At 37.0% G+C, this 22,340-nt stretch overlaps 1 protein-coding gene across 5 annotated transcripts in view; it reads left to right on the forward strand.

Moving 5' to 3' along the window:
• Positions 1 to 22,340, forward strand: part of PDE4D (phosphodiesterase 4D) — a 688,956-nt gene that overhangs the window by 407,652 nt on the left and 258,964 nt on the right. The window contains exon 1 of one of the 5 annotated variants that reach the window (XM_057743110.1): positions 17,843 to 18,469. The exons of the other annotated variants lie outside the window; for them this stretch is intronic. Within the exon in view, the coding sequence (XP_057599093.1) occupies positions 18,405 to 18,469 (65 nt within the window). The 5' untranslated portion in view covers positions 17,843 to 18,404. Of the gene's footprint in view, positions 1 to 17,842; positions 18,470 to 22,340 lie in introns of those variants that run through there. 5 annotated transcript variants of the gene reach the window in all.

Raw genomic sequence — 22,340 nt, forward strand, 5'->3', positions numbered from 1 at the left:
TCTACCCTTGACTTCCTGTGAAATCAAGACAGGTTTTGCTATCCCTCAGCTTTCCCCTGATCTCTGTTGACCCCTCCCACCCCAACCCCATCAGGCCTCCACTTCTCCTTTAGAAAAATCTGAAAGGTTAAGTCACCTACTTACGTTTAGTTACATGCCCAACCCTTTGTTGATTTTTGTGATGAATATAAGGAAGGAGGTTAATGTATACACTCTATACAGCACCTAACAATGAAATATGATGACTCAAATAAAGATGAAAAGGTTCTATTCATCAGCACAGAATTCTTCCCTTCGAATTATCATACAGCAGCCGGACCTTGTCTAACCTCGTGAATTTAACCTTGTTTTTAAATGTCGGGGTGTGTATGTGTCTTTTCCTGATTGCCAGCAGTACCAGATCTTGAATTAGTACTTGGTAACATCAACATCCACAGCATAAAAGAAGTGCATGGTCCAAAGGAGTTAGGCATGACCGCTCCAAACATCAATTTACAGCTACAAAGTAAGGAATAATTACAACTCCTTAAGGGGTTGTTTTGAATATTGGAAGAAAAAACATAGATAAAGAACCAAGTGGATAGTAGGTGTTAAACAAAGACTAGTTTCCTTCTGCCTTCTCTGAGTTACCAGATTACTCATTCAACTAGTCACTCAGACTTTGGTTAATGACTTGCTAAAGAGTAACAATGAAGATTTTTATTTTTTTAAGTTAAGTCTTCTAGGATTGATCTCATGTGTGGATGGAATAAGCACTTGCCATTTCAGCACTTGCCAATTCTCCAATTTTTGTTGTTGTTGTTGTTAAAGGTCTGAAATGTTTACCATTGGAAATTAATCCCACTGGCTTAAGTTATTGTTATTTACAATACCTACTATTAAAATATAAATAACTGATATCAGCCCATTGTTGCATTAGCCAGTCTACATAAAGGAGTTTCTTTGAGATTAGTAAGACAGTAAGTCAGTAAGTCAGTAAGTCCTGGACGATGGTTAAAAGGAAATCTAGTAACACAACCAGCACCCCGCCCCCCCATCGAACTTATTTTGTTTGGCTTCACAGTGTTGGCCAGATAGTATTTTATAAATTTTGAGTTAGCACCAGTGTTGTAAAGGGAAAGGTGTCTCATATAATTCCAAATTTCTCTTTACAAGTGAAAAAAGTTGATCACGTTGGGGGTCTCATTCCTGGGGGACGAGCCATTCTTTAGGAAAGAGTAGCTTCTTATGGACATCTGATTACCCCAATAAAAATCTTCCAGTGGTTCAATGACCTATGGTCATTGTCTTTTCATTTTCTCCAAAAGCATCCTGTTAAACTATTCTTCGTTCTCAGCTTTAAAGGACACACAGAAAAATGTTTCCTCTGGAGCCATAAGTACTCTTGAGGCTGAATTATATTAATACAGTTATGATTTTTTTATTCATTCCAGAATCTTAACAAAAAAAAGGGAGATACTATCTTCTTTAATAGTAAGAGTTAACACTTCCTGAGTCTTTGACTATGTGCTGAGCACTGTTCTAAGCATTTTACCTGCATCATCTAATATACTTCTCCCAACCATCTCAGTTACATCCATTTTACAGTAGAACAGACTGAGGCATAGAAAGGTGAAGCCACGCGACTTGGGTAAGGAGCCAAGCTGGGGTTTATACCTTGTCACTCGGACTTGCGGTCTTCCTCACCACTATCTGATACCACTTTCTCTATTGCCCAGTGTGTTAGCCTCAGTGCTTCAACTGGAGCCTTTGGGATCTATTCAAAGATGAAAAATATAGCTGTATTGTCTCATCATTTGAGAACCAGAGAGATAGGACCACCACGTTGCAGGACTCCAAAGACACTCTTCACATCATGGGTTGTGTAAATGGTTCCCCCTACAGCTGTGCCGTGTAAAGTTTGCACAGACATAACGCAGTGGCCCTGCTAACAGGCTCCCTCACACAAAAGGTTTTACTCTTTGTTCCTTTAAATGATTTTTAGTGAGACGGGCTGCCCCCCAAACAGCTTCTACTTAGGTCTCTCCTCATGCTAGGAGCCAAAGATCCGCATCATTTCCACAGTTAGTTCTTTCACATAATCTAAAGACAGTGGATTGAAATGCTCTGTAGCCATGTCTTCTGCATCCAGTCACGTCAAGCAGTAGTTGAAGACATATGTCCTCAGAAACAACTTCTATGGAGTTGGAGGTCGGTTGCTCACAGGTTATTTCCCCGGGACAAGCGAGCGTGGTGGTGGCTTTCCTGTGCTGTTGCAGAGCTGGGATGAAATGGTTACTCACCATCCTCCAGCAGAACGTGTGGAAGCCCTGCAGCCAGATTGTGCCCTGTGGTATGTGACTCCCATTGAGTCAGGAGAGTCGCTCAAGCATTAAAATTTGACCTCGTGGCTGACCTGCTGGTTACGAAAGGGCAAGAATTCCTCAGCGTTACTGAAGCCGTGTCATTTTCATTGTGGGACCTGTTTAGGTAACCGCAACAGCAGTGAAGAAAAAGCATTTGATATTGAGGCCTCTGTTGAGTATCTCGTGCCATTTCAAAAGAATACATTCCATTTATCCTTAAAAAACAAAGTTCATTTCAGAGGAAGAATGTCAGTTGCACTCAATCAGCAGTGGAGCAGAACAAGAGAGTTAACTCAGGTATACCTGTTTTACTGTGGGCTGGAATCTTCTCTTCCTGTTTCCAGTTTCTCTAATTGGAGTGGAAACCTAACCCCATTTCAAAACACTGTCCCCTGGGCCTGAGTAAAAATAAAGTTGGCCTGGTAAGGACTCTCATCCGTCTTCCTCCACGGTGGTGGAATGCTGCGTCCCTGGCAATTATCTTAGTGTCTAAGTCACTAGGCAGGTGTTTTAAAGGACAATTTGACCAATGATTTTGGCACAACCAGACAATAATATTACCGTCTTCATCTGGTCATTCGAGTACCCAGACCCGGAATTTGTTATCTCACAGTCTCACGTGTTCAATTATTATAGAGAAATTCTACCCTTAAGGAGAATAGTACTCTTCTTCCCAACTAAACTCTTAAGTCCTCTAGGGTGGCAACCACATCTTGTGCTTTTTTATCATCCCTGGGATCTAGAATGAGCTGGATCGTGAATAAGTCATGAAGGCTGGGTGCCTTGCTTCACCTCTTAGCAAAGTAAAGTATAACTCATAATTATCAATGTAGTGCAGGAAATAGCACACTCTCTGGAAATATTAAATATGTCTCCTTTGCATGAATCACTTCTTACCAGAATTCTCTTTCCTCCCAGATCCCAACACCAGGGTTCTGTTGTCTGTGGCACGTATTCTAGTCTTCGGTGTCTAGAGCCTGTGAGCTTTTTATGGGCCTATGAAAATATTTGAGAACTGAAAAATAAGGTAATTGACTCCAAAATGCAAAAAGAAAACTGCAAAATCCTGATCAAAGTTTAATTATATGTTCAAAAGTGTAATATTATCTCAGCTTCGATAATTGCCAACTAAGTATTTATAAAAACTTTATTACATTTGGCAAAAAAAGAACTGTAGACTGAGTTTTTTTCATTTCACAAGAATTCTAAAGTACACTGGATGATTGCAGAGAAATCAGGGGTAGTTATTAGCTAAATGAGTTTAGTTGCAAATAATTTCAAAAGCAAAATTATGAAGATCTTTTCTAGATTTTCATAACAAAAATATTGTATAATATGGGAAGTGGGTCCACTTTTATGTACTGGATGTAATGTGTAGTAGAGCTTAAACTACTATCTGTTTGCAAGATTATTTTTTACAATAGCTTGTTTTTCATTTATTTATTTATTTTTAAATAAAACTAAACTGTTGTAATTTGGAGTTCCTGTAAGGTAACTCTTAAGAAAAAGGTTAACTGTCTGCAGAGAAGTCTGCGTGTTAACTAGGGACTGACTTAGTCCTAGGGGAAACTAACTCACCAAAAGACTTCAGCTGAGTGAAGGCTTAAATTTCATGGAGTTGGAGGGGAGAGCTTTTTCACATTCTCTTCCCATGTGGACTAACAGTCTGCTCTGAAAGCAAAGAGTATTTTGGCCTTGTGTCTTCTAGCTCATTTGCCTTCGACTTTCCATAAAGCAACTTCTGCCAATTACCATCTTTAAGACTCAACATTTTTGCAAAATTGTCAGACAAAGTGGTCTCTTTAAGAACACAGAGGACACACTGGAGTAGTTCCTCTGATAATCACAGTTCAGTGTTGTGTACAAGTATTTTTTTAGAGTTCACTGTTCATTCTGCCTGGAATGAACAGGCTGTCTTTCTCCCCAGAAGAGCACAGACTGATACACAAGGTCAAGTTAAACAGTATCTAAGTCTGCTTTCCTATCCCCTATACAGGAATTATCTGTTCTAAAAGCAAAATTTAACTGTAAATATAATACACCTATAGAAATTGTTCTTGAGTTAAAAGGAAAATTAGTCTTCATTTTGAAAAAAGAATCAACATAGGTAAAAATGTGTATTTTTTTTTCAAAACTTACTGTTGACTACTACATTTATATACACACCTGTAATCTGGTATCTAAATACTTGAAATATTTTTGTAAGTTTTAATTTCTAGAATGAAAACAATGATTAATTTCTAACGATTTTGATGTCATGCCCACAAAAATAACTGTGACCAGGAGTGAAAGTTTATCTATCCCGTCATCTTCATCTTAGGATTGCTTTAAAAAGTTAAAAAAAAAAAATCCTCCTGCTGAGATGCTATTTGTGATGCTATTTGTTTAGTTCTTGAGGTCCTAGTTTTCCCCAGGTGATATTTGGCTCTCCTAAAAGACAAGTCTAAGTCCTACCCTGAGGCATTGAGGATGCTGCTTAAGCTCCTCCGGACCTCAGTTTCCTCAATTGTTTAAGGGGTAAACTATAGTACTTAGCTCATGAGTTGGTTTGTGTGTTTTCTTTTCTTATTTTTTAAATTTATTTTATTCAGGTATAGTTGATTTACAATGTTGTGTTAATTTCTTCTGTCCAGCAAAGTGATTCAGTTATACATGTATATATTCTTTGTCATATTATTTTCCATGGTGGCTTATCTCAGGATATTGAATATATTGATAGTTCCCTGTGCTATACAGTAGGACCTTGTCATTTATATGAGTTGGTTTTAAATATTAATGAGATGACATGTGTGAGCAGCTGGCACTTGGTGAGCCGAAGTTCTAGTCTCTCCTCCACTCAACTCGCTGGGAAAGCACTCTCTGGACTTCAGCTCCCCCACCTGATAAGTGAGTAGATAAAGCCTTCGTGTGGCTGATGTAGAAGGTTAAGCGTGTTAATAACGTCAAACACTCAGTGACTCCAAACAGGTTCTTCTAGCTCTGGCCAGTGCAGACTTCCCATTCGGAGGTACAGCCCTCTCGTTCACAGGCTGATGGGCGGCTGGGCGGCTGGCTTTGGCTGATTTTCTCGGTCGCCACCAGCACCCTCTCATTTTCCTGCCAATAAAAGTGGTGAAACTCTTCCCGGAAAAGTCATTTCTTTGAATTGAGCTTGCAAAGATCCCTGTTGGAATTCAAGTACTTTATCTGGACATGACACAATAGCTTCTCCTAAACACGTAAGAAAGAATCTTTTCCTCCTTGAAAAATGATGCTGTGGTCAGCTCATTAACTGTCTAAGCCTTCTCCCAGTGTGTTTCTTACCCAGTTTCTTTAGGAGAAAATCCTTACTATAGGGATGTGGGAATTCTGTTTTGGCAAAGAAAGTGTCAAAAATAGCTTTGAGGGATAGAGGTTTATGAAAAAGAAGACGGGCAAGACTCAGTTTTTGAATTCTGGTTCCAGCCATGAAACAAATGCCAAGAAGGGCACAGGAAGAAAATCTGTAAAAGGCTTATCTGCCATGATTAACCAAAAATGTACTCTGTTGTTAAACAAACACCCTGTGCATCAGATATTGTACTAGGTACTGGGAATACAGGGATGAATACACCACATTCCTGCTTTCAAGGGCCTCACAGTGCTGTGGAAGAGCCCAAGTTTCTGTTCAGGGCTGGACACTGGGAATATACGGATGGGAAGCCACAACCCCTCCCCCTTCGCCAGGTAAGGAGAGGATCACACTGTATTCATAAGCACTCCAATTAGAATTAGTACCGGAATCTGGAAGTTTACTTAGCCCAGAGTGGACTGAAAAGCAGTGGGACTAGAGGAGCTGACCCCCAAGTTAATTCCTGACCACCCGCCCCCCCCCGCCCAGCAAAAGCGGGAGAAAGAGAAAAGGTGAGAACAATAAGGCTGCCAGAGCAGCACACGCAAAGATCTGAAAGTGGTAAAGAAGGAAGCCTTGTAGGTGGGCAACATGTTGTCTTCCTTCCATCCCAGGACAACCCTGGGAGGAAGATAAGTGTGTTATCTCATAGAAGAAGCGTGGGATCTTAGGAGATTCGTTGTTTTCAAAGATCACAGTCAAAATCAGTTGTCTGAACATAGCTGTGGAACTCTGCTATCCCTATAATTGCTCTTGCATGCTGCCGAACATTGTAAATACATTACACATAAGTAAAAAATACACATATGTAATAGTAGTCATCAAAATTCACGCAATGAAGCCAAGGAGACTGAACTACTGAGTTTGTCTTGGAGTTTGTTGGCCTTTACTGCTGCTTGTGTTAGATCTCGAAGGGTGATGGGGGAGGAGGTGAAAGGCTCAGCAGGCGTGGGAAATGGCATGGGCAGGTGTGTGGCTGCCATCCTAGGAGAAGGCTGTAATTGATTCAGTAAGGAAAGGGAGGCTATTGACGATTTTTAAGCAGGGAATTTAACATTTTAAGTTTTGTGTCTTGGAATGATAACCCAAAGACAATACAGAGACTAAACCTTAGATGTGTAAGATGAGAGGCAAGAAAACTGTTCACAGTCTATTATGTAAAAGGAGTCAGGGGATCAAGGTCAAAACTAAGATGGAAACACAAAACAGTGATTGTTTTAAATTTTTTTTATGGACGTATCGTCGATTTACAATGTGTTAGTTTTAGGTGTACAGCAAAGTGATTCAGTTATATATATTATATATTAAATATATATAATATATATTCTTTTTCAGATTCTTTTCCCTTATAGGTTATTATAAACTATTGAGTACAGTTCCCTGTGCTATACCGTAGGTCCTTGTTGGTATCTATTTTATATATAGTATTTGTGTATCTGTTAATCCAAACTCCTAATTTATCCCTCCACGCTCTCCTTCCCCTTCGGTAATCGTAAATTTGTTTTCTATGTCTGTGGGTCTTTTAAATAAGTTCATTTGTATCATTTTTTTAGATTCCACGTATAGGCAATATCATATCATAAAATGATTTTAAATCAAAGTATTATAATAGTAACATAATAAACTTTAAAGTTTTAAAACTTCTTTCCCTCACATTTGTTGAATTCTTTTTTAAAACCTATTTTCAAGAAAAGATATTATGTATTGAGCCCTTAACATATGCCAGATATTTTGGCAAGATTTTGTGTGTCTCATTTAATCCTCGTAAACCCTGTTTTATCTCCATTTTATAGCCTAGGAAACAAGCTTAGAAAAGGTTAAGTAACTTGTCCAAGGTCAAACAAGTAGTCACTAGCGGTGTTTGGATTTGTACCCAGGCAACCTGACCTCAAAGGCTACTTTTTAACTTGCTCCTGTATACCTTCCTTAATTAACAGACATTGTCTCAAAGAGCAGACCTCTTACATTAAACAGAACTTATTTGTAATGCGTGTTCATGGAGAAATTATTTGAGTTGCCTGGATTATTTTACCATTACTTTTAACATGAGCAAGGAAAAATGTTTTTAAACAATGTAAATTAAATGAGTCCACTGAAAATTTGCTTTCTAGTAAATCAATTTCCTTCTTTGTTTATTGCATCAGGTACTAAATTATCATTAAAGCACATTCTATGTACATTTATTTTTGACACTTTTTTTCCCAAGTCCTATTTTAATGAAAACCTCAAGTTGTCTCACAGTGTTAGAAACAAGGGCTTCAGTTGGCACTGTGATTTTTCCAGTTGTTTGATCTCTTTCAAAAAATCTTTAAAAAAATCATTTTTATTAATTGAATTCAGTTTTAGAATATAGCATTGTCCCTTGAGAGAGGTAAATAGCATTAGGAACCACTTGATTAAACGTAGGGTCTAGAATGAATCTGAAATCAGAACTAAAGATAGAATATGAGCTATAATTTGGATACGTGCTAATAACATTTGTATACATGTAAACAAAGTACCAGCTAAAGAGATGATTTAAAAGAGAACAAACCAGACATTGGTCAAGGCAATATTTTTGCTCTTGACTGTGTCTTTGTAACAGCAAGCAACACTTTATAAAGAGTCAGTGCTGAATAAAGCAAGTGCGTTGATTTCTCAAGGTGAGGATCCTTGTCTTAAACCTTTTATTTCTATTGCTTTGTTTTTCTCTTTAAGAACGAGTCATGTAGAGCAAGACTGGCGATCGGTTCCTGAATATACCGTTAAAATTTAATCTTTTTGATTCCACTTATATCAGTACTTAAATTCGTGGAGACAGAAAGCAGAATGGTGGTTGTCCAGGTTCGGGAGGAGAGGGGAAAGGGTGCTATTGCTTCATGGGTACTACAGTGTTACAGTTTGAGAAAATGAAAAGTTTTGGAGATGGATGCTGGTGTTGGTTGCCCAACAGTGTGAATGTACTTAATGCCATTGAGCTGTACATGAAAAAGGGATAAAGTGGTAAATTTTGTTTTGTATATTTTACCACAATAAAAAAATGCTTAATCTTAACCTGTCCTTATAGAGGGTCAAAATATATTTAGCCATTTGATAAATAGACTTTTTAAATACTTAGGCTTAGATAGACATAGCTAATTCCTTCATTTTAAAGTAAACTATAGATTTCTAGCTTCAAAATGGTGGATAGACAACATCCCTTCCCCATTTTTCTCTAAAAACATCACTCAGATCCATAACATGAGTGAACTCTGAAAACAGGGACGTACAGACGTGTGTATAGTGTATACCCATCCACAAGCCCTCAGCCTTTCTCAGTAAGTCAGCATACCACACATCCCTCCCCATGGAAGGCAGAGATTCTGGAATAATAGGCAGAGAGGGCAGGAGGAAAAGCTGTGCAAACAGGAGGATGAAACAAAAGTCTGCAAATTATCAGGAAGACCTTCACTTCCCTTCTCTTGCCCACATCAGAACACTAGCAGGCAGATTTACACCCATCCCTAGAAAACACAAACTACCTCCGAGGAAAAAAATCTTACAGTGACATTAAGGATGGTCATATAAAATAGCTGCTGGGTACCTGGTCACACTATAGCAAATTCCCCAGTGCACAAGCCCCACCCAGGCCCCCACAGCCTCCATCACCCTTCTCAGCCTCAAACTTATATATGAACCAGAGTCAGGGATAGATGCAGGAGTCTGAGGATCCTATTCTCACCGCTGTTTGATGAGCTATTTGAATGCATTTTTTTCATACCATTTAAATATTTAATTAAAATGAGGTTAAATTTACAAAGATACATGTAATTTGAGAATAAAGAAGAACATGAAGAGTGAAAGGAGAAGAGGGGGTTAGAATACAAAGGAAATACAACAGCACTTAGGAAACTTTAAACAACTTACTTGATCCATACAGTGTGGGTTTGGGATTTTTTTGATCCAGTATTTTGAATCACAGCAAAGTTCTGAAAGTCAATTATAAAGTGCATGTCCTGTCCACATTACTGTTCCCAGGAGAAAATGTTGATACTAGTTTTAAAAACTATTTTTTTGCACCTTTTTAATTGACAATATAATTTGTTGGCAAATGTTGAAATCTATACATTATCAGAGGTCTCACATATTGTTACCTTTTAAAATGATCATTTTAAAATTACTTAATGAGGCAATCAAAATGCCATCTGTTGTGCAGGTAACAGCAAACCACCCTTACCCATGCTAGGAGTATGGCTAAAGACCTTATCCCTCTTTACAGCTAACAGGCTCGTGATCTTGATATATATATATACCCTCATCATAGTGTTATGAGCCCAAAAATTAGAAACAAGGACAGCAACCTTAGATCGTTTCATCCTGGATATCTTGAAAATCTAGAATTTTCCGGCTGTTAAATATGTCCATTGTTATACCTGTAACATGTGCACATACACCATTTACCGTGGATATTTATTCATTGTTGCTGTCCCTTTGAAGAGGATGGATGGCTTAAAAACAATTCCCCAAAACAACATAGTAGCAACTTTTAATCTCCCTCTCTCCTCCCTGCCCCACCCATTCCCCTTTCTCATAAGCAGACACACACACACACACACACACACACACACACACACACACACACACACACGCTCGCGTGCATCAGATATCTCTGGATCCGATTACTTTTTCTGCCACCAGAGATGTGACTTTGAACAAATCACTAGCTTTCTTTTTTCATAAAATTATCATCCCTAATTTGCAGGGTAGTTGTGATGAATAAATAAGAAAGTATATAATGTACTTATTGAGTAATTAGTGAATAATAGTGATGGGAGTTGGGGTGGGATGAATTGGGAGATTGGAATTGCCATATATACATTACTAATAAGAAAAAAAAAATCAAATTGTGCCCTTTAAATATATGCAGTTTGTTGATTGTCAGTTATATCTCAATAAAAGTTCTTAAAATAAAAAGTAAATAATAGTGATTATTATTATTTTTATTTATGAAAGCTTTATTGTTTTAAGTTAAATTTTTAATACAGACTCAAACTCTGATCAGTGAAGAATGATTTAGTTTTTCCATTTGTATTGTCAATTTCGTTCGTTATGTTTTTCAAGGAATTTTCCCATGTTGCTTAAATTTTCAAATTTATTGGCATAAAGCTGTTCATAATACATTTTCATTAAGTTTTTATGTCTGTAGAACTGATGCTAACAATTTGTGCTTTCTCAGGTTAGTTCTTGATCAGCATTACTAGGTGTTTGTCAATTTATTATTCTTTACAAGGAACCAGCTTTTGGCTTTAATGATTTTCTTTTTCATGAGGGTGAGTCAAAAATTACCTGCACCCCGGTTGTATTAAAACTTCTATAAATTCTACAGCCAGAATGTGGATAATTTTTGACTCACCTGCATTTATTTGTTTTTTATATAATTGTTTTGTACTCTTTATTTTTTATTTTATTTTTATTTTATTCTACTGTTAAAGTATAATTAGCTGCTATCTTTCTAGCTTCTTGATGTTATATTTTATAAAATATTATCAATCTTCTTTTCTTTTTCTCCCATCTTTACTGAGGTATTATTGGCAAATAAAAGTATGTATATTTAAAGTATACAACATGAAGATTTAATATTTGTGTATATTGTGAAATGGTTACCACAGTCAAGTTAATGAACACATCACCTTACATAGTTGCCATTTTTTGTGGTGATAGTACTCAAGACCTACTCTTTTAGAAAATTGCAAGCATACAACACAGTATTAACTGTAGTCACTATGTGGTATGTTAGATTCACTGAACTTATTCTTCTTATAACTAAAGGTTTGTACGCTTTGAACCAGCATCTCTGCATTCTCCCCCCAACCCATATTACCATTCTACACTCTGTTTCTATGAATTTGACTTTTTTTTTTAATTCCACATATAAGTGAGAACATACAGTATTTATCTTTGTCTGGCTTATCTCACTTAGCACAATGTCCTCTGGGTTCATCCATGTTGTCACAAATGGCAGGATTTCTTTCTTTCTCATGATTGATTAATAATGCATTTTATGTGTCCATAAATATATAAATATATATACACACTACATATATATGATGTATATACTATATGATATATGAAATATGTAACATATAATCTTTACTCATCCATTGGGGGAAACTTAGGTTGTTTACAAATCTTGGCTATTGTGAATAATGCTGCAATGAATATGGGAGTGTAGATATCTCTTTGAGAAACTGATTTCTTTCCTTTGGATAAATACCTAGAAGTGGAATTGTTGGATTACGTGGTAGTTCTATTTTTTATTTTTTTGAGGAATTCCATTCTGTTTTTCATAATGGCTGCACCAATGATGTACATTCCTACCAAGAGTGTACAAGGGTTCTCTTTTCTTCACATTTTTACTAGCATGTGTTATAGCTTGTCTTTTTGATTAAAAAAATCCTGGTAGGTGTGAGGTGCTATCTTACTGTGGTTTTGGTTTGCAATTCACTGATGATTAATGATGTTGAATATATTTTTATACACTTATTAGCCATTTGTATGTCTTCTTTGGAAAAATGTCTGCTCAGATCCTTTGCCCATTTATTAATCATATTATTGGGCTTCTTTTGGTATTGAGTTGTATGAGTTTCATATATATTTTAAATATTAACACTTTATCAGGTATGTGGTTTGCAAATATCTTCTCCCATTCCATAGGTTGCATTTTCACTTTTATGATATTGTGATTTATAAGAAATGTATATTTGATCATTCAGGTGACCGGAATCTCTTTCTAATATATATTAGGTCTTTTCCCACTGATTCCTAGTTCACAACTCTTAAAACCTTTGGAATTTCCTGTGATAAGAGACATAAAGGTGTCTTTTGTTATGTTAGTGAGGTAACTTTTGGAAAGTCCCTAGGTAATTTAAGGAAGGGGACTGGTGCTAGGGGAACCAACCAATCCTTTAGAGGGTTGGAACTTTCAGTTTCACTGAGACCTTTGTTGGGGGGCGGGGTGTTGGGAGGGAGAGGGGCCAGAGGTTGAATCAGTCCTCAAAGGCCAGTGATTTAGTTAGTCTTGCCTCTAACAAAGAAGCCTCCATAAAAAGTGGAAAGAATGGGGTTCAGAGAGCTTGAGGATTGGTGAATATGGGGAGATGAGGGTGAGTGGTGTGCTAGGAGTTAGTGTGAAAGCTTTGTTTCCTTTCCCCGTACCATGCCCCGTGCATCTTCTCCATCTGGCTGTTCCTGAGTTATATCCTTTTATAATAAACCAGTAATCTAGTGAGTAAATGAGTTTCCTAAATTCTTGTTAGCAGCTCTAGCAAATTAATCAAATCCAAGGAGGGGGTCATGGGAACCTCTGATTTATAGCCAGTTTTTCAGAAGCACAAGTAACAACTTGGGCTTGCAGCTGACATCTTTAGAAGGCAAGAGGCAGTCCTGTGGGACTGAGCCCTTAACCTGTGGAATCTAATATTATCTCCAGGTGGATGGTGTCAGTATTGAGTTGACACCCTGCTGGTGTCAGAGAATTGCTTGTTGGTATAGGAAAGACCCCCTCACACACGTTACAATTGGGTGCAGAACCCAAAAGAATTTTGTTGATGATTTCCTTTGCTCTGCAGAAGCATTTTAGCTTGATGTAAAGATTCAGTGCAATACCTATCAAAAGTCCATTGACATTTTTCACGTAAATAAAAAAGACAGTTCTACAATTCATATGGAATCACAAAAGACCATTAATAGCGAAGACAATTTTGAAAGAGAAGGACAAAGCTGGAGGCATCACATTTCCTGATTTCAGACTATATTGCCAAGCTATAGTAATCAAAACAGTATGGTACTGACATAAAAACAGACCCATAGATCAGTGGAACAGAATAGGAGCCCAGAAATAAACCCATGCATTTTTGGTCAATTAATTTTCAGTAAAGGAGCCAAGAACATACACTGGAGAAAGGATAATCTCTTCAATAAATGGTGTTGGGAAAACTGGATAACCACATGCAAAAGAATGAAACTGGACCTTTATCTTACACCATTTACAAAATGAACTCAAAATGGATTAAAGACTTAAATAGAAGACCTGAAACTGTAAAATTCCTAGAAGAAGAGGGGGAAAAACTCCTTGACATTAGTCTTGGCAATGATTTTTTAGATATGACATCAAAAGCACAGGCAACAAAGGCAAAATTAAACAAGTAGGATTATATCAAAATCATGATAATTATTGTTCTAACCTGACATTTTACAAAAGAGGTAGGAAACCTGAAGGTCAGAAGCCTTCAAAATATAATACTTTGAGCTTTTCCTCAGGAGTTAAGGAATTTAGCTCCAAAGAGGTTTATGATTATAGAAAATTTCTTGAATCCAAATGTATACTTAGTGAGTGTAGGAAGATAAGAGAAACCACTCCAAATCTGCTCCAAATTCCCCTTCAGATAAAGGAACTACCACATTATTCTTCAATAAGGAGTAAATGCTGCAAGAGTTCAAAGTGTCTTGCTTTTATTAGAGTACAATGTAGAATGCCAGGAAACTAATTTAAAAAAAAAATCTGCAGCTCCATGGTCATTTGTCCTAAAAATTTACTTGACATATACGCAGTCCTGAATTTAAGCACATTTGACAGGCCTGCGTATTTTGTTAGATCATAGCATGGTTCTCAAAAATCTGCTCATGACAGATCTGTTGTAACCTGAAAATAAGAGTTTACACAGAGGACAGAAGATTTGTAAGTGGGCAGAGTATTTCAAAGTAATGATTCTGAACAAAAGCTTGGATTGTACAGTAAACTCATTCCTTAACAGTTCATTCAGTTGGTTTCAGTTACTGTTTTATGTCTAATTCTTGACTTCTGATAAATATCCTAGTGCCACAAGTCATGCTCACCATTGAATAAGAGAAGGGTCGTGTTTTAGGGTGCACCCAATCTACTTGCATGCAACTGATGCTTTTCCACAAAAGTGTTGCCCAGATTGCCTTGTGACCGCCATTTGTCTGGGAGAGACTTTAGGTGATAGGTTTTTTCTTTTCCTATTAATACTTCTTTTTGGGGAGAAAATGTAATCAGCATATCAAACCCATTTATTGAATAAATCTAAAGTTATCTTTTAAATTCATGTTATTTGAGTTAAAAAAATGAATCAATGAAGAAAAGTATCAAGTAATGGCATAAATGGTATAGATGCCAACATGGCCGAACTTGGTTGTGTCCAGATGCCTGAAGTTTAGGAAACATCATACTACACAGTGGTTTGATTCAACCAAATATATGTGGTTGGATGACCCCGATGAACGTAAACATCTCTGGTACAGTCCTTTGAAATGTTGTGGTGACAATAGTCAGACAGAGGTCCATACAACACTACACAATTTAGTATGTCAGGGAAATGCTTGAAATCATAGCAGCTTCTAGATCAAATTCATGTTCTGCAAAGCCCTCCAGGCAAGGGCTACGTGGTTCCTAAAGTCCCCTCTCCCCAGATTCAGACATCCTCATTAGCCATCGTACACATCATCATATAGTTGTGTACTAACAGGAATGTTTGGGGGGAGGGTGTAGTGCCATATGCCTCCATTCTGAGAAGCTTTTCAGAGGAAAATTATGTGACATTCAACTTATAAAACGTTATTTATGAAATTTCCCTGTGAAAAAAATTGCCTTAGGATGGAGAAAACATTGTAGTATTGAACAAGAACTATCAGGGTTTTTAAAATTATTATTATTTTGTCATGACCTTAAATATTAGGGGTAGGAGCAAAATTAAAAATTTCAATCTCCATGGCTTGGTACTATTGTGCATCTGTCTTTTTCTGTAACGGCAGCCTTGATGTAGGGATCCAAGAAGCTTTGAGTCTTCTGGTTAGTGTCATATGTTACCTGATTCCGCACTACTTAAACTTGTTTTCTTTGGGAACAGGGATTATATATATTGGTCATTATAGGACTGTTATACAGTGTTTAGGGGATACCCAAGTGGGCTAGGATTTTCAGAAATAGATTCTTAGAATATGTGTAACATTGAGCAGCACACAGGAGAGTACTAACCTGAAGAAGTTAAAGACATGTTTGTAACAGGGAAGGGAGTGCCAGTAAGCCAAGTAGTCTCACTGGGACAGAGAGCCTGCTGGGGGGTGGTGGAACCAGGACTGACTATTTCAGGGGAGCTTAACACACAACATTCAGACATTACATGTTTGATCAGTGTCATTTTCTTTCTGAAATGGCAACGAGAAGATTTTGCTAGACCTTACATGATAGAGAACAGTGCTTCAAATAAGTAATAGTAGTTGGTTACTTTTACTTAGTCTGGGTTTTTTCTTTTTTCCCCACATTAAAATTCCAAAAGAGGATAAGCCTCTTTTTTGTAAGCCCCTCCCTCCAAAAAATGAGTAGTTCCCCCAGCTTTCTTTTGAATTTCTAAAAGTATGTGGTTGGTTAACCTGCCGTAAAGTGCCAGCAACGTGTTAAACATGGGACAGAGCCAAGAATCCATTGAATGTCCCTGAACAGTCATAGGAAACCTGGAAAGCTTCAGGAGATAATTATATGGCAAGTGATTTATTGGCATTTACCTGAAGAGGCCTGAGGGTCACTCAGAGAAGACTAACTCATAAATGCACCTTGAAGTGTGACCAGGGGACGGACGAACTGAAGGATTTATTGTACTAAGCAGAAGAGGTCTGGCGGGATGCCTTACTATTAATTTTCCAAGTCCTTTGGGTGGGTCACAGTTGCGCTACAACATCCTGCCTGCAAATGCTAAATAAATATCAAGCTCACGTCAGAGTAGAGAACCAACGTACTAGCTAATGTCATTTAAGAACTCAGAATGCTTAAAGTATTTTTCACTTGATAATTCACATCCAAAATAACTGAAGTTGGTACACCCAGACAAATATATATCCTTGGTGCAAATGTTTAGAGGGATGGAGAGGGAGGTCAAATCCTTTTCTCTTAGGAGCAATTTGGACTGTTTTGTTTGTTTTTTGTGGTTTTTAAAAAAATTTTATTGGAGTATAGTTGATTTACAGTGTTATGTTAGTTTCAGGTGTAGAGCAATATACATATATTCATTCTTTTTCAGATTCTTTTCCCATACAAGTTATTAGAGAATACTGAGTAGAGTTCCCTGCGCTATATACTAGGTTCTTGTTGGCTATACATTTTATATACAGTAGTGTGTATATGTTAATCTCAAGCTCCTAATTTATCCCTCCCTCCACCCACGTTTCCCCTTTGGTAACCATAAGTTTGTTTTCAAAATGTATCGGTTTAGATTATGTCTACTATAATAGAAAAGTTTTTATTTCAGACGTAGGGAAGTGGGGCAGGGATTGGTCTTCATAATCAGAGATGTTGAGCTTACTCAAGAGCTATTAGGAATTTGCAAACCCAGAGTCTTGGTATATATAAATCAATGAAATTTGCATATGATTTTCAGAAAGAAATAAGGTTTAGAAAACATTGTGCAAGGGAACAGCCTCAGTACGTGTAGCCACTTGTCTAGCAACAATACATTAGACTTTTCAGCTTAAACATTGCAGCGTGACCTGATGCAACAATGCCTGCTGTGTTCTGTTAGATTTTTAAGAGGCAGTTTGTGCCTCTACAACCCACCCCAAAGCATGACATTGCATTAAATGTGCTCAAAATGAACAGCTGCTGAGTTCCCCAAGCCCTCTCAACTTTGCTTTTGACTAGAAATTGTAGTTTTCAGTGCCAGACTTTGAAAAAATGATTTTTTTTTTTTTTGAGGGAGAATAAACAAGTCAATGGTAAAGAAGTGTATTCCTTATGAAGGTGCTCAGGGAATCTTACCCTGAATAACACAGACACCTCATTTCCCAGAGAAGGAAATGGTTTTATAAGTTTTCAGATATCTTCTGTGTGCTTGGCTGGTTTACACTCCAGGTCTCTGGAGCTGATCTGCAGCGAAGCTTTATAAGTTTCAGCAATTGACAAGGCTGGCTGGGCGCCGGCTCTTTTTTTTTTTTTTCCTCTCTCACTTCCCTACGATGTTTTGAACTGCCTTCCTACAGACGTCATCCAGCCCTTGAGGAATAGTTTCTGCCTGGTGAGACTGAATGATAGTTCTCATTCACAAAGGCTTGGAGTCAGATTCTAAGCAGGGGACCCAACGGAAATTACGTTCACAGGTACAGCAGTGAGCCCAACTCAAGTGTGGAGAGCTTTGCTCCCTCCCTGACTTCTTGGCTCTCCCCGAGAAGGGTGTTTTCCTGTGGTCGCCCTGAAATGGAACTTCCCTGACAGCTCTCTGGTGTTACTGCACCTCGCGGTCTGTGACGTTTCTTTTCTCTCTACCTGAGCACTTTGAGTGTGTCAGAAACCTTTAAACCTTTTCTTGTGGAATTGTGAGAAAGATGAGATCAAGTGGCTCTTTCTCTGTGTTGGTTGCCCTTGTGACCAGATGAAGAATGGATTCAAAATCCAGTTCCTCCCTTGGCAATGCAAAACAGAAAACAAACTGTCCCTTCCGAACAGCCTGGTGCTGGAGTAAATTCAGTGTGAAAGAGGAAAAAGCGCCTGTGTCTTAGAAGCCTCCCTGTGTTCTGGACTGGGGGCAGGAGTTGGACTCCCGGAAATTTGGATTTCTTCAAACAACCTCCTTTGGAAATGGAATATATTGCAAGCCATCTTTGTAGAAACACAGCTGAAATGCATTAATCAGAATACTTGAAGATTCTTTTTTTTTCCCTCCAAAATGAGCATTATTATGAAGCCAAGATCCCGGTCTACAAGTTCCCTGAGGACTTCAGAGGGAGTGTGGTAACGTGCTTTTCTGTCCTGCTTCTCCCTTTCTTTCCTTTTAAGATTGATGTAATAGTGGAGTATTTAGTAATTACTGACAAGGTTCAAGAGTTAGTTGTGATGTTTAGGCTTTGTAAGAAATAACACAGTGTTGGTGACACTTTCATTCTCATTTTGTGCCAGATTCTGTCTGCTCTAAAAACTTGGGTGCTCACACTTTTTTTTTTTTAACTCCACGTGGACCGTAGCAATTCATCTGGTGACAATTTTTAGAAGAGGAAGGAAACTTGCACAAATGTTGGGACTGTAGGAAGTGAAAACTTGTCATTTTTCACTGTCTGATCTGGCTGTGTGTTTTCTTATCCTTCTTACCTGATGCAGGCAGGCTGGTAGTTGACAGTCTTTGCTGTGGTCTTTAAAAGTAGTACCTTGGCTTTTAGCACACGTGTTAGAGTAATAAATAATGTTATATATTTTAATCATATGAACCAACTTGAATTTAACTATATGACTGTATATCAAGTTGCTTATCATTCAGGAATTGCCTATGTTTTATTTTGTTAATATAATGTTCCCTGGTAATTACTTTTTTTGGTGATTTTAGTGTTTTCGTCCTAACAAAAAGTATGTTAATTTCAGTTTATTCTAATATTTAAGCCTACTATTTCCTCAGTATTGTTTGATATGGTCATACGCATATGGTCCTTAAGGAATAGTTTCTCAATAAAGTAACTTTTGTGTCTAAAATAGTCATTTACAAAAATATTTTTATGGTTGTTTCCGAGGTTAATTTTCTTTTATCTTAGTGATTGATTATAAATAAATAAATAAGCTCACCTTTCTGAAATGGAAATAATCCTTCTTCAGACAGGAGAGTTAAAAGCAATGACTGAAGGCAGGTGTTGGGGATAGGATGGAAGCAGGCAGGTAAAATGTATTATGTATAATTATTTGAGCAGGCAAACACAAATAAACACATTATTTGCATAAGGAATTCAGCCCGCATTTATGTGATTGGGTCATCATTTGCTGTTATTGTACTAGTGTTTTATAGGGAACTAGAATCAAGAATTGTCCCTTCAGTGGTATTTCTGTGAGTTTTAGTAAGCTATAGATACAGATTTCATCTCTTATATCAATTGTGATTTTTTTAATAAACAAATACATACAATAAATTCCTCCTTGAGTTTATTTAAAGAAAAGGTTGCATATGCAAATAAATTTATGTGGCTCTCTTATGCCAAATAATAAATACTGGGAAATACTTTAAATTCTTTTATTAGTTACCATAGGTAATATAAATCTCAAATATAAATGGGTAGTCAGTATTTGTAAAGTACGTGAATTTTATTCACTTGTGAGTTCTATCCTGTCTATGTGAAAACAGGCTCTTATATGTGAGTAAATAGTATTTAACCAACCTATTCCTTATTTTTGCCTAAAATGCTGGGAGACATTTCTGAATTCAGGGTTCAGTCAGTCAGCAACAATTAGTTCATCTCAGGATTCTAGTGACATTGACATCCTTTACTCCTCTGAGAGTGTCATAGTCTATTTTTATCACAAGTATTCTGTTTTATTATTCTGAGTTATATAAGGTATTGTCATAAGTAAATATGGCCACAAGTCAAAGTATATTTTTTAAAAATATTGATTTATGAATGTGTATATTGTTCCATTTAGTTTTAAGTAGTTCGCGTAGTGTTTGGGTCAGAATGCTGTTTACGTAAGAAATAAACGTCTCTCTTTATGCTGATGATTCCTAATGGCACACTACGGAAACTCCCCAGTTATTCATCTTACATCTGTCTTATTAATAATATAACTGTTTGTGTATATCACTGCTGCCTGTACATCATTTGACCTGAGGTGGTACTTGCTGTAGTTACAGTTTAACTGTTTTATTATCCCTTTTATCATTCAAATTCTATATACACATTTATTTATTTAAATTTTTATTTTTAAATAGTAGAATCTATATAGATTATAGATTAGGTGTATAGAGGAAATATACATGTGTATGTGTATACGTATACATACACACACCTGTGTGTATATGTTTGCTTGATTACCAAAAAAAGCAGCCCTTCCTCTCCCTGTACCTCTGCACCTACATGCCCTGGAGAGCTCAGTGGGACAGTGTCCTCTCACCAGCTTTCCTGTTCTAACTTCTCAACCCCCCACCCCTACCCCATTCCTTTTCAAAAACCGAACCTACTTCATCGTTTTAACAGTTGACTTCCCACTAGAGAGACCAAATAAATATTCCTTTTTCAGGTGATTTTATTTCATTTTATGCTTGAGAATACTTTGTTTTGGGGGAAACATCTTTTGCCTTACCATCTTAATGCTGCTTATGTAAATCTATTTTCTGCTTCATTGGCCCATTTTCTCTAAAACTGTCTATTTTTTTCCTTGGATGCCTCCAAACAGTTTGCTAACTGTCTTCTGCAAGAACACAATGCTTCAGATTACTTTTCCTTTACTTCTTCCTGTTTCTCTCCAACCAGTACCATAAAAAACAGTCCACACTAACTTGTTATTTACAGCCCTGGTTAAATCCCTATGAGATATTCACATTTTAAAAGGGGTTTTCATGGCAAACTCCTAATGACATTGTATATCCTTCCTCTTAATTCATCTACTTAAAAAACTAGTCTTACTGATAGTTAAAATTCTATTAATTTCCAAAACTAAGATAAAATAACTGTGAAGTTAACGTTTCCTTATTATATAATACTTTAGATATATATTTAAAGTATTATATAAAAAGGATATGTACTGGGTAGCTTTTAGCACACCTTTATATGTGTAGATATCTGTATATCTGGTAAACAACAATTTGCTCAATGTCCAAAATATGGCAAATAAGCATTTCAATACTGAGCACATGTGATTTTCTGAATAACTTTGCTTCTCAAATCAGTAAATCATTGCTTTTTACTCTTAACTTTTCTTCCTAAGGTTGTAAAAGTTCAGGCCGCTGAGAATTCTTATTTTGGCCTCGTGGTGATAGTAAGATGTATTTGAGTAGACTAAAACTGCTAGTTTAATAAATGAGAATAAAAAGATGTTACAATAGTAATATTTTGGAGGGAAAATTACTTATACCCCCACTATCCCATCCTCAACTATTCTCATTTTTCACTTAACTTACATATCTTGAACTGTTGTAAATACTAGTTCTGTGCTCTGCTTCTTCATTTACATGCCAGCATGTACTTTTCCAATAATAATACTGCTAGCTTTCATTTTATTCAGTACCTCTTGTGAAGGAGAACTCAGCAGAGAATTTTACGTACAGTATCTTGTTTAGTGCTTATAACAACATTGAAAGGAAGGAGTTATTAACCCGTATTTTACAAATGAAGAAATGAACCTAAGAGATAAAATAACTTGAACATGGCCCTTTAACTGCCAGGGAGGGCTGGGATCGAACCCAGGTCAGTCTGCTTCAGAGGCAGTGCTCTTTTTACCCAGCATGTTGCCTCCCTCTGCTGTCTATCTATCATTTTTAATGACTGTAAAATTATCCATCTTGTGAACATATCTAAATGCACTAAAATATTTGGTTAGATATTGGGCAATTGAAGAAATAAATTGGAAGTTGTCTTTAAATTTAAAGGTATGATAGCCTGTGAAGTTTAAGGCTGGTGTTGGGCATTGAAAAGTGACTATTTGAAAGACTTTTGTAATTATTTTCTCCTGGTAGCAAATAAGGTTCTCTGTTTCCTATTATAGAGAAATAAGGAGCAAAAGTCAGTGCTTCTCAGTTCTGAATAAATAGATCATCTGTCCAATTATATTAAGTTTTACTTTGTTCTCTGCAAGATCTGTAAGGTTTCAAGTAAGAAACAAGTAGTATATCTCAGACTTTGTGTGAGGTTTA

The sequence above is a fragment of the Hippopotamus amphibius genome, chromosome 1 (assembly GCF_030028045.1).
Source record: "Hippopotamus amphibius kiboko isolate mHipAmp2 chromosome 1, mHipAmp2.hap2, whole genome shotgun sequence".
Lineage (NCBI taxonomy): Eukaryota > Metazoa > Chordata > Mammalia > Artiodactyla > Hippopotamidae > Hippopotamus > Hippopotamus amphibius.